Below are 12,191 nucleotides of genomic sequence, written 5' to 3' on the forward strand. Positions count from 1 at the left end.
CACAGAATACACAAGAATAGTTATAACACAGAATTAGACCTGTAACAGCTAAAAAAACCAACACAGCAATTTGCCTCCTTCGCATTATAAATACAGTATAAATACGTTCAGATTCAGGATCCCAAGCTACACGCCCACACAGTGGGCAGGGACGTTCATCATACATAAGATGAACCACCACGACACCCAGCTACCACCCAACAGATCTCCAGACCATTGATTTCCCCACATTCAGCCGCAGGTGGATGACCTAACTGACCCCACCCTTCCTCTTCCTGATACAGTGATCCCTCGGCACTCGTGGTTAATGTGTTCCAGGACCACCTGTGGAAAACAAAATCCCACGATACAGCGACAAACTATTTATTTTGTTATTTAGGGTTATTTAAACGTTTCTGAAACCCCCCCCCCCATACTGATGTTAAACCACCTTCTATCTGTATTACCTTTAAAACACTCTGATAGACTGTTTAAAACACTTTTGTATTCAAGAAAAGAGTTTCTTTAAAACAGATGCTGTCAGCTAATAGCATACACATACAGTATCACATGACTATCCATCCATCCATCCATCCATCTTCCACTGCTTATCCGTAGTCGGGTCGCGGGGGTAGCAGCTTCAACAGGGAGCCCCAAACTTCCCTTTCCCCCCACATCCACCAGCTCTGACTGGGGGGTCCCAAGGCGTTCCCAGGCCAGTGTTGAGATATAATCCCTCCACCTGGTCCTGGGTCTGCCTCGAGGTCTCCTCCCAGCTGGACGTGCCAAACACCTCCCTAGGGAGGTGTCCCGGAGGCATCCGCACCAGATGCCCAAACCACCTCAACTGACTCCTTTCAACGTGAAGGAGCAGCAGCTCTACTCTGAGCCCCTCGTGAACAGCAGTGTTTCTACCTTATCTCTAAGGGAGACACCAGCTATCTGCCTGAGAAAGATCATTTCAGCCGCTTGTATCCGTGATCTGGTTCTTTGGGTCATGACCCATCGCTCATGACCATAGGTGAGGGTAGGAACGAAGATTGAACGGTAGATGGAGAGCTTTGCCTCTCGGCTTAGCTCCCTCTTTGTGACAACAGTGCGGTAAAGCGACTGCAATACCGCTCCTGCTGCCCCAATTCTCCGTCCAATCTCACGCTCCATTGTTCCCTCACTCGTGAACAGGACCCCGAGATACTTAAACTCCTTCACTTCACATGACTACCTAATAAAAATCCAAGTAGTGAAGCTGTGCATCTTGAAGTGTGAATAATCGAGGGATTACTGTACCCTCATTGCACCCTCTAATGACACGGGGCACAAAGCAGGTCCTCAGTCTGTCTGTGGAGGGGTTTAGGGACAGCAGCCTGACAATGAAGAAGCTTCTCCAGCTGCAGTCCCAGGTATTTGTACCACCTCCACCTCTTTGCCTTCACTGACCACTGGCTGTGGAGAGGGGGGTGTCCCCAGGATATCCAGGACCATCTCCTTGGTCTTGGAGATATTCAACTGGAGCCCATTTTTCTGACACCACTCCACAAAGTCCGCCCCCTCTTTCCTGTACTCCCCTTCGTCACCCTCCCTGATACATGCCACAATCACGTCATCCGAAAATTTCTGCATGTAGAATGTATCCGAGTTATGATGGAAGTCCGTGGTGTAGAGGGTGAAGAGAAGGGGGGAGAGCACAGTTCCTTGAGGAGCGCCTGTCCCCCATACGGATGTACTGGGGTCTGTCGGTCAGGTAGTCGGTGATCCAGCTCACATGGCTGGGGTCCACAGCCACAGATGCTAGTTTCTCCTGCAGGACCGGGGGCTGGATGGTGTTGAAGGTGCTTGAGAAGGTGAAGAAGAGCCCCGACATCCAGGTGGGTCAGCGCAGTGGAGGACGTACAGGACGGCGGCGTCAACCCCAACCTGAGGCCCGTAGGCACACTGGTGACAACCGACACACAACCAGAGGAACAGCTTTTTTTATAAGTAGTCCAACTTTAATGTTATCCATACAAGAAGAACTAAAGAAAGATTGTAGTTCACAAGGACAGAACATAGGGTGTGGGATTTTTTTTAAATATATCTCACACATTTCTGTAATATAACATCCAAAAAAAGTTTAAATATCTCAATATCTTGTTCACAAAAGACGTGAAAACTGAAGTTAAAATGAGAACACTATTGGGAGTGGCTAACTCAGTAACGCAGTTGTTGGACCATTGTGGGAGGTGGGTTGGAAGCATCATCATCTCCTCAAATGTGGAAACAACAAAGTGGACAGAATGATGTCTGCAAAACCATGACAACCTTGCTTCCACCGCAACCTAATCCTTGAAAAATAAATGAAAATGGATAGGTCAGATATATAACATTATTATTATTTTGAATAATGTGACTGGAAAACAACATTTATCAAATGAATACCTGTTGTTTATTGTCTCAGAGGTTTATAGGTCCTTGCAAAGAGATGTGAAAAAAGCCTGTGAGAGCCATGTATACAGATGAGTTGTTTGTACAGTAATTGTTCAAATGGGTGGTATGAATGGAAACAGAAAAGGTGGATCAATCTACTGTAAATCTACTTCTACAACTGTGGAAAGTGGTAGAAACAGTTCCTACTTGGTTCCTACGTGGTTTTGTATTTGTGTACAAAAATGAAATTTGGGCCAGAGAGCACTGATAGACAAGTCCCTGTTCCTCAACTTGTGGTAAATTAAAAAATAACTTACAGTATAACAAAGGAAAGTACAAGAAATTCACATAAAGATAGTAGAATGCGTGCAGAAAGAAATGACGACAGTTGTAATAGAAACAAAATTACAAGCAAACAATTCTAACCACAGCAGAGATGAAACGAAAATAAAGGGTATCTCGCCATCCATCAGCTGCTGTATGCAAAAGAAACCACTTCATCACAGAGAGCAGGGCATTCTGCCAGTGTTGGGCTTTAAATACAGTGTCCTGTGCAATCATCTGAAACATCAGCCTTTTTTGGCTAAAACTGGGTAAGAATTTATCCTGCTTAAAGACAGGATGACATAAATGTTCATGTCAAACATACTCTTCAAACTTCCTGTTGGTAAAATCTCTAAAAGGATGACAGAGAGAGAGCAGCTCTGTTATCAGACTGATAACAACAAAAACCACACCTTTCACAGACACCTCCACAGCACAGTCCAGCCAAACCACACTCATCAATACACTGAAAAATCAATGAAAAATAAAAACACGTAGGTGGTCCTGATGTTGCTGAAGGGATGGCGTTATGGAGGAGGCAAGGAGGTGGTCACGGAACCCAAGTTCATGTGGCTGACTGCTCTCAAGCCTGACTTCTCTATGTTGCGATATCCTGACACAGTACCCATGGGCACTCCTCTAGGAAGCAGATGTCCAATCAAAGTTTTCACCGCTTCTGTTCAAGTAGAGTTCTAATGCTCCTCAGGTTCAAAGCAGCAGCAGAGCATCAGCTGTCCATGCTGCAACATTCTAGTACAGGAAAAAAGACACAGCTCTGTCAACATCATCATCGTCAGGTTTTGCCTGCAAACTCAGACACCCCGTCATGCATCCCACTCAGCCCACTAGGAAATAAACCACTGGTGTTTCTTTGTGTCAGCAGTGGACAGAAACTACTTTTCTTTTGTTTATGTCTGTCTGGGCTGTTTAGCTATGTTAACAAACACTAAAATCCAAAATGTGGCGTTATCATTTTGGAGATAACTTTTTCTGATATCCTTGTTATACTATTTATGATTCAGGGCAGGTGTTAAATTCATGTGCCACACTGCCAGCATGCTACTGGCCAAGTAAGAAGAGACGTACAAAGTGGAGCTAGTGTGTATACAGACATTTGTGAGTCTTTGCCTTCCCCCAAAAAATCCTCTTTGGCCTCTTATATGCTGAGAGAATGAGTAAACAATTAATATGACATCACCACACTGGTTACCTTTAGCATCATGTCACATACATAGTATGGGGCCTTTAATTCATTTCTGACAATTGCAACCATAGTTGAGGAGCCAGACGGGTTTCAACTACGGTCGTTGGAATATGAATAGCACTGACCACACCCCGTAGGGTTAATAAGCTGGGACCAGACCAGACACCACCAGAACTGAAGAAGCCTCTTGGATGAGAGGAGAAACTTTCTTAATGTCCAGTGGATTGATTTAAACAGCTTTGGAAAAAGACAGAGCGGTTTTCATGCTCGTACCACTGAGTCCTTCTGCATCCTGGACATCCAGAAAGGGTGCTGGCCCCCAGATTCTAACAGTTCCATCATCAGATGCGCTGGCCAACAGTCCAGGTAGGACAGGGTTCCAACTCACACAGTTAACTGTGCGGGTGTGTCCAGTGAGCTCTGCAATGGGGAGTTCACCACGCCGGTGCCAGATGTAGACTTTGTGGTCTGTCAAGAGAAAGAACACCTGAGCTGTACCAACTCATGGCTCCATTGAAATGATCTACAGTACAAGCTTTTGTGTTCAACAGCCTGGTCTCTTAAGCATGGCACTCATCCAATCAGAGCCATCTCTTATTCCGTTCCAAAGGAAATGGTGCTGCTGGTCTTGCCGAGAGCCATTTGTGATTTTTATTTGGTTAACTGTCTCAAACCTCTTTCACTAAACTACTTGTTTGATAGTTTTTTGTGTACCTGTCAACATTCTACAGAACAGAAAAATGTCTTACCCTCACTGCCACTTGCGATGAAGTCTTCATTGTGCCCTCCGAAGCAGGAGTGGATAGTGTAGAAGCCCTGGGTCACCCCTTGGTACTTCCTCACCAAGACCCGGTCCTGCAGGTCCCATAGGTGCACTCCCTAGAAATAAACCAGTAGTGTTTCATTAATGAATGCTACACGCCGAGCTGATCTGCAACAAAAGCAACTAGTTGAGGTTAAAATGAGAAGAAACCTCAAACCTGAGTCTGAAAAAGTCAGGAAATTGTCTAGAATTCAATCAATCACATTGAGTGTGATAAGCGAATTCATTCATTCATTCATTCATTCATTCATTCATTCATTCATTCATTCATTCATTCATTCATTCATTCATTTTCCAAACCTCTGCTTTCACAGGTCACAGGACTTGCTGGAGCCCACCCCAGTGGACTTACGGGCGTGAGGCGGGGAGATGCTCCGGCGCATCGCACAGCCGCAAAAAAGACAAACAACCACTGATACCAACAGACAATTTGGAGGCGACCAATCCACCTACACGGCATGCTTCTGGAGGTGGGAGGAAGACGGAGGACCGGAGAGAACCCATGCAGGCGCTGGGAGAACAGAGTTTGTATGCTGCGAGAGAACAGAGCTACCCACTGAACCGACCCCATTTGAGACGAGGCAAAGAAGATTTCATGGTTCAAGCTGTGACCAGAGACTGGAAATGCTGTGGAGTACAGTGCGCCCTCGCTCATCCGTGCATCAACACTCGAGACTTCACCTCATCGTAGATTTTTTGTATGCAGTCACATGATACCGTACGCGCATTCTATTGGCTGACGGCATCCTGAAGTGTTCTACGTTCTGTAAGTCTCTGACTTCTGTGAGACACAAAAGTGCTTTAAACAGTCTATCAGAGTGTTTTAAAGGTGATACAGACAGAAGGTGGTTTAATATCAGTATGGGGGGGAGGGGGTCAGAAACGTTTACATCACCGTAAACAATAAAATAAGTAGTTTGTAGCTCTATCGCAGAATTCATTAATTGCGTGTGGATCCTGGAACACATTAACCGTGAGGAACGAGGGAAAACTTCTTGTCCTCTGGGCTTCTCCCTTCAGGGTCTCCACAGCCAATCACTGTCCTCCATCTAACCCTGTCTTCTCATCCTCTTCTCTCACACCAACTACCTTCATGTCCTCTTTCACTACATCCATAAACCTCCTCTTTGGTCTTCCTCTAGGCCTCCTGCCTGGCAGTTCAGAACTCAGCATCCTTCTACCAATATATTCACTACTGTACTCCAAAAATACCGGCAGGAACACTGCAGGTTCATTGGTTTATTAATAGCAGGTGATATTCAGAAACTGGCAGTATTCAAAGGCTCAGTCATTACCAAGTGAGAATATAAAGACGTGCACTACTTTGTAAAAAAAAGTTGTATAAATGATATTTCTACATAAATGGAATTAACAAGTTCCTTTCTCTGTTTTAAAGTCTTGAAGGTTGAATTCTGGGGTACTGAACTGCTCACCTGTGTAGCAACATTGAGCAGAGCAAGTCTTCCACTCTTGGAGACAGTGAAAGACATGATGGGGTGGTCCTCTTGTACTCTGCAATGAGACATCATCTATAGTCATACGTAATGATTGAGGCATCTTCCAAAACAACATTTTGATATTACAAAGAAACTAAAGGTTACATTTCCAACTGAATTACCATGAAAACCTGCTCTAAGGATCTGGAATCACATTGATAATCTGCTTTCTCCCATGATACATGGTCCTACTGTCATGGTAATCAGTCTCCTATTTATAACTGATAAAATAGTACCAAATTACATTGTTTCTGTGTTCAAAAAACAAGAATGAAATTCATGACTTTATTTGGGTGCACTTGTGTTCATAATAATACCAGTGTGTTAAGAAGGTGAGTAAACCTCAAAAAGCTTCAAATACATTTTATTTTAATGCACACAAATGCACTGCAGACACTGCATCTTCTATTTCTGGTGGAAAAAGTCATTGAATTTAATAATATTTTACAGAACGTCAAGAAATATGTTCAAAAAAATAGCAGCGTTCTCATCTTTAATTACAAACTCAAAAATTTAAACTAAGAAATGCTGGAAGATGCAACTTTCCTGAGAATCTTAAACTAATATTTAGTGTCATAACCATGGTTTCTGATAACTGATAAATTAACTGATGAATTATCTATGGGATTAAGCTCCAGGGATTGTGCTGGCCACCCCATTACATCAACTTTGTCTGGACTAGTGATTACTGCTGGTGTTTAGGGTCATTGTCTTGTTGCAACACCCATTTCAAGGGTGTCTCTTCTCCAGCATAGGGCAACAGGGCAACAGGACCTCCCAAATGATCCCTGGTGTGTGATAAACAGAACCAACTCCACGGTACGAGAAACATCCCCGTTTCGTGATGCTTGCACACGCTTCACCATATTCGCTGTGTGCTGTGGCTTGAATTCAGTGTTTGCAGGTCGTCTATGGTCCTTAGAGCCACCTCCACAAGTATCATCTGACTCTCACTAGTCCACTAAATAGTGCTCCATTTGTTTTTAGGCCAGTCAATGTGTTCTTTGGCTAATTGTATCAGCACCGGTGTTTTTTAACAATGGGACTCTGCGGGGGCTGATTGTTACAGGACTCAGAGACCACCTCAGGTCTTCTCTGATCCCCCTTGAGATGATCGTTGGATGAGCCCTTGCCATTCTGATTGTTCTTTGATCGATTCCAATAATCTTTATTCTTTTCCTTCCTTGCCTTTCTGGTTTAGGCCGCCATTTTAGAGAATTTTATAACATTTAAGCTGAACAGTCTATCATTTTTTACACTTCATTATAGGTTTTCCCCGTCATGTTAAGGGCTGAAGCATCTCAGAGATGATCTCTCTAACATTGTAATTCTCTTAGACAGCATTGATCTATTCTCCACCAGTGAAGTCAGGAACCTGGGAGTGATTTCTGATCAACATCTGTCCTCTGGTTCTCATCAGTCTGTATCCCAGACAGACTTCGTTCACTGGAGAAATATTAATAAAGTTAGAGATTTATTATCCTTTAAAGACGCAGAGAAAACCATTCATGCCTTTGTTACTTCTAGATTGGATTTCTGCAATTCCTTATTATGGGCTGTCCTAGCTCCTCTATTAGGACTCTACAGTTAGTTCAGAATGCAGCTGGAGGAGAGAACACATCTCTCCTGTCCTAGCGTCACTTCATCGGCTCCAGATTCATCATAGAATACAATTCAAACTCCTCATGATCACATGAAGCTCTCCACTGTAAGGCTCCGTCTGACATGGAGATCTGATTCAAGTCTATGACCCCCCCCACACCCCCCCCAGGGCCCTTCGATCAGAGGAGGCAGGATTTCTGGTGACCCGTCGGGTTTTTAAGAGTAGAACAGGAGGCAGAAGCTTCAGCTATCTGCCCCTCTACTCTGGAACGACCTCCCAGCCTCGGTCCAGGGGGGGGGGGGGGGCACCCTTAGCTTATTTAAAGTAGACTAAAAACCCTCCCCTTTGATAGAGCCTGTCAGCAAGGTGGATCCTGGTTCGTGTCCCACTTTGTGCGGAGTTTTAATGTTCTCCCCGTGTCCATACACTGTATATTTGGGGGGGGGGGCAGTGTCTCAGCTGTAGAGCGGGTCGTCCAATGTTCCAAATCGGCAGTTGGATTCCCGCTCCCACCCAGCCACATGGAGCGTGGGCTGACAGTGGGAGGTGTCAGTTCACCTCCCAAGCTCTGCCGAGGCGCCCTTGAGCAAGGCGCCGTCCCCCTTACAAGTTGCTCATTTGGGGCGCACCAAGCAGGAGCTGCCCGCCGCTCTACCCCCCCATGCATGTGTACAGGTCCCCTTTTGTGTGTGTGTGTGTGTGTGTGTGTGTGTGTGTGTGTGTGTGTGTGTGTGTGTGTGTGTGTGTGTGTGTGTTACAAGGGCCTGTATGTACTAATATACATGCATGTGCTTGGAGAAACTAGAGTCTGCTCTAAATTTCCCTTCGGGGATTACAGAAGTATCTGTCCATCCATCCATCCATAAAATAAAATTAAATTTAAAAAAATTAAAAACACTACATTCTACTGGACAAGCTGCTATCGGTCTGGACTGCTGGGGGTACTTTCTCTCCCGTTAAACGGAGTTATTTTAATTACTTCAGGAGCCTCTGTTACTTCTCTATCTTTGTTTTTCCTTCTAATACTAAATTCGACTTTTTGCTTGAAAGATACTGCCGCTGTCTTTGTGCTTCTGCTCAACAGGTGGGGAACAAGCATGGAAGAGAGGACATCCAAAGGCCTGGACACCCCTGCCCCACTTCAGCAACTACGGCACAATCTGGACTGCAAATCCTATCGGTCCTATCTGACTCTCTCTCTTGCTCTTCTCTATCCCCAGTACTTCCTTTCCCACCCAACCGGTCAAGGCGGATGACCCCCCTCCAGAGTCTGGGTCCTGCCCAGAGTTTCTTCCTAAATGAGGGAGTTTTTCCTGCCACAGCCTCTGATGCTCTGAAGGGTTCTGTTGGGTTTGTCTGTCTGTTAAAGCGCTTTGAAATGTCTGTTGATGTGATTAAGCGCTTTATAAATAAAGGTTGATTGATTGAATGGGGCGGCAGTGTCTCAGCGGTGGAGCGATGCCTCAAGATCAGAGATCGGCGGTTCGATTCCCGCTCCTGCCCAGGGTTCCTCGGACTGTTAGCTGACAGTGGGAGGTGTCAGCTCATCTCCCAGCCACTGCCGAGGCGCCCTTGAGCAAGGCGCCGTCCCCATTACAAGCTGCTCATTTGGGGCACACCCTGCCGTCATTCTGCCCCCCCTATCCTGTTTGCTGTTGTTGTACTAATTGCATTCCTACAGGCCCCCAGAGTGTGTTTGTTCAGGGCCTGTACAGAACCATGTATGCATGGTTTAACACATACGTATATACATGTAAGAGTGTAGAGATCATTTCCCCATCTGAGATAATAAAAGTTGACTTTCTGTCTTCTTTCTCTCTGGTTGATTTATTAACTTCTTAACCACAGAATGCTCTTCCTGTGCCGATGTCTTGAATGAACTGTTTCTCTCTAGCTGTGGAGGACCAACACACAGCACCAGCTGCCTTGTTCCTTAAACCAGAGCCGTCTGCTTAACACCTGCTTTTTCTCACAGAATCAACGACCTCGCTAATTGACTCAGCAGCACCTCATTCCTGTTGGGTCTGCTGATTTTCTATACCTTTACCAAACCTTACTAGAACGTACTTGCAGTGTAGAAGTTGAAATTCTAACAAAATCGGTGAATTATCATGCTAGTGATATTATTTTGAACACAACAGTACATTCAGATTTGAATGGAATACTTAACATGAAGAAACATTCCATTAAGGCCTTTCAGTAGTTTATACATAATGGGGGGAAACGGTGAAAAAAGGTCTTCCAATCTCCACTTCAGCAGGTTCTCTCCTGCTATAAACCCAACCCTCTCAACATGTTTCATCAAAAACTAACACCAATTTAAAAGTTTGTTTTCTAAGCAGAGTTAAAACAACACAATTCTGTTGAGCCAATCACAGCATTTCACGAACTCCCAGCTCCAAAAGACGAATGCAGCCCAGTCAGGAGAACTCACATGTTCCTGTCCATCAGGTCTTCAAAGTTGTATCCACGAATGCGTTGATGTGTGTCTGATGCGAGGACAGTCCGACCGTCACCGAGACACCACAGGCACTGCACACGGACGCCTTCCCACGAGTCCAGCAGGTTTCCATCCAAGTCCTGCCAATCAGGGATGAACTAAATGAATTCACGTGACCCCCCCAGCCTGGAGGACAGGTTGGGATTTTCTTTGAATAGTGTTGTGTTTGACAAAATACATGGACAGAGTTAAAATCCATCCAAAATGAGTGTTTTATAGATGTGAACATGCTTTGTGTGTGAACAACAATAAACATTTATTACTTCATGACTAGTCATCTATTCTCATTTCGCAAGACAATTAAAAAATTAGCTCAATTTAGTGTGTTGTCCGTTTTTACTGCATATCCTGTTACCGTGAAATAGTAACTTGTGGAGTTTGGACACAATTTTTCACCAACATATCCATGATGACTACAGTACTCACTTTGTGTAACTTTGTGTGTTTTCCTGTCTTCCAGTCACATTCTGCAGTACCAACCTGACACTCAGATTTATTCCCAGTACCGCTGTTTTTGTAGAATTACTCACTATGTGTGCAAATATCTGAGGACAATAATGAGTAGAAATAAAAGTACAACTCCCAGTGGAAAGTTTGTGCCAAATGTTTGGTGATTTATTTACTTATTGTTGTTTTTTGTACTCGTAGGGTCTTTGGTCCCTTTACACAGATGTTTTGGTACCTGTGAGCAGGGCTTTGAACCAGTTCAGGGAACGAAAACCAGAAACTTTTGTTATTTTGCCAGGAACACAAACGAAACTTTATAGTTTTAAATGTTCTGGAACAGAACAACGGTAACCGGTTCATACAGTTCTTTTTTGTTCTTGGATAACACATCTGACCTCACGTTTCCCTTCCTGTCATTCACTCAAAGCGTGATTAAAGCAGAGAGAAGTCGAGGCAAATGGCCAGCAGTCAAGGAAAAGACAGTCTCCCAATCTGGATTATATTCATAACAGGTAAACACTGCAGTCTGTTAATCTGGATTATGTTCATAACAGGTAAACACTGCAGTCTGTTAATCTGGATTATGTTCTTAACAGGTTAACACTGCAGTCTATTAATCTGGATTATGTTCATAACAGGTAAACACTGTAGTCTGTTAATCTGGATTATGTTCATAACAGGTAAACACTGCAGTCTGTTAATCTGGATTATGTTCATAACAGGTAAACACTGCAGTCTGTTAATCTGGATTATGTTCATAACAGGTAAACACTGCAGTCTGTTAATCTGGATTATGTTCATAACAGGTAAACACTGTAGTCTGTTAATCTGGATTTAGATTGGTTGAAGTCATGTTCAGAGCAGAGCTCCCTGTACTGCCAGCGCTTTGTAGTACTTAATCTCCTTCGGTGGACTTCCTCCGACGCTCCAGACATTTATCGGTGTTTTTTTTCTGTTCCTGAGCGATCAGAAGAAGCTTCACTCAGCTTCATGTGTTCACTCCCCGGTGAGCGCTGACACACAATCTTTGTTGTATCATCAGCTGCCGCTGCTTCTCTGTCTCCTCCGATTCTCCATCCTTTGTCCCGTAACTGGATCAGTGCTGTTTACATGCCAATTTAAAAGTCCTGAAGCTCCCTCACTATTTATATTTTAATAGGCAGGTAACCGGTTCGGGAACTTAATTTTTTTGTTCTAACCGGTTCAGGGACATCAGTTCATGGGTAGAACGTAAAACCAGAAACGTTATAATTCTGTTTCTGTTCGTAACAAAACGACTGGCAAAACACTCTGGTTCAAAGCCCTGCTTGTACGACGTTTTAGAATGTAATGTCATGAATGTTATGGTAGAAGTATGTTATGTATTGCATGTTGTGTGCTTGTTAATCTCATTTTGCATTTGAAAATCACAA

At 44.1% G+C, this 12,191-nt stretch overlaps 1 protein-coding gene across 2 annotated transcripts in view; it reads right to left on the reverse strand.

Annotated features, from left to right (window-relative positions):
- Nucleotides 1-2,013: 2,013 nt before the first annotated feature.
- The window catches only part of LOC137601551 (WD repeat-containing protein 26-like), a 35,796-nt gene continuing 25,618 nt past the window's right edge, over nt 2,014-12,191 (reverse strand). Inside the window, exons 10-15 of one of the 2 annotated variants that reach the window (XR_011037066.1) lie at nt 10,267-10,412; nt 6,167-6,245; nt 4,660-4,789; nt 4,184-4,378; nt 2,395-3,456; nt 2,014-2,300 (exon numbers count right to left, since the gene is read on the reverse strand). Coding sequence is in view for 1 of the 2 variants with exons in the window: in XM_068323782.1 (XP_068179883.1) it covers nt 3,434-3,456; nt 4,184-4,378; nt 4,660-4,789; nt 6,167-6,245; nt 10,267-10,412 (573 nt within the window). In the remaining variant the exon portion in view is untranslated. Of the gene's footprint in view, nt 3,457-4,183; nt 4,379-4,659; nt 4,790-6,166; nt 6,246-10,266; nt 10,413-12,191 lie in introns of both variants that reach the window. The other variant, XM_068323782.1, reaches the window with a different exon arrangement.

Source organism: Antennarius striatus, chromosome 9 (assembly GCF_040054535.1).
Source record: "Antennarius striatus isolate MH-2024 chromosome 9, ASM4005453v1, whole genome shotgun sequence".
In the NCBI taxonomy this organism is placed as follows: domain Eukaryota; kingdom Metazoa; phylum Chordata; class Actinopteri; order Lophiiformes; family Antennariidae; genus Antennarius; species Antennarius striatus.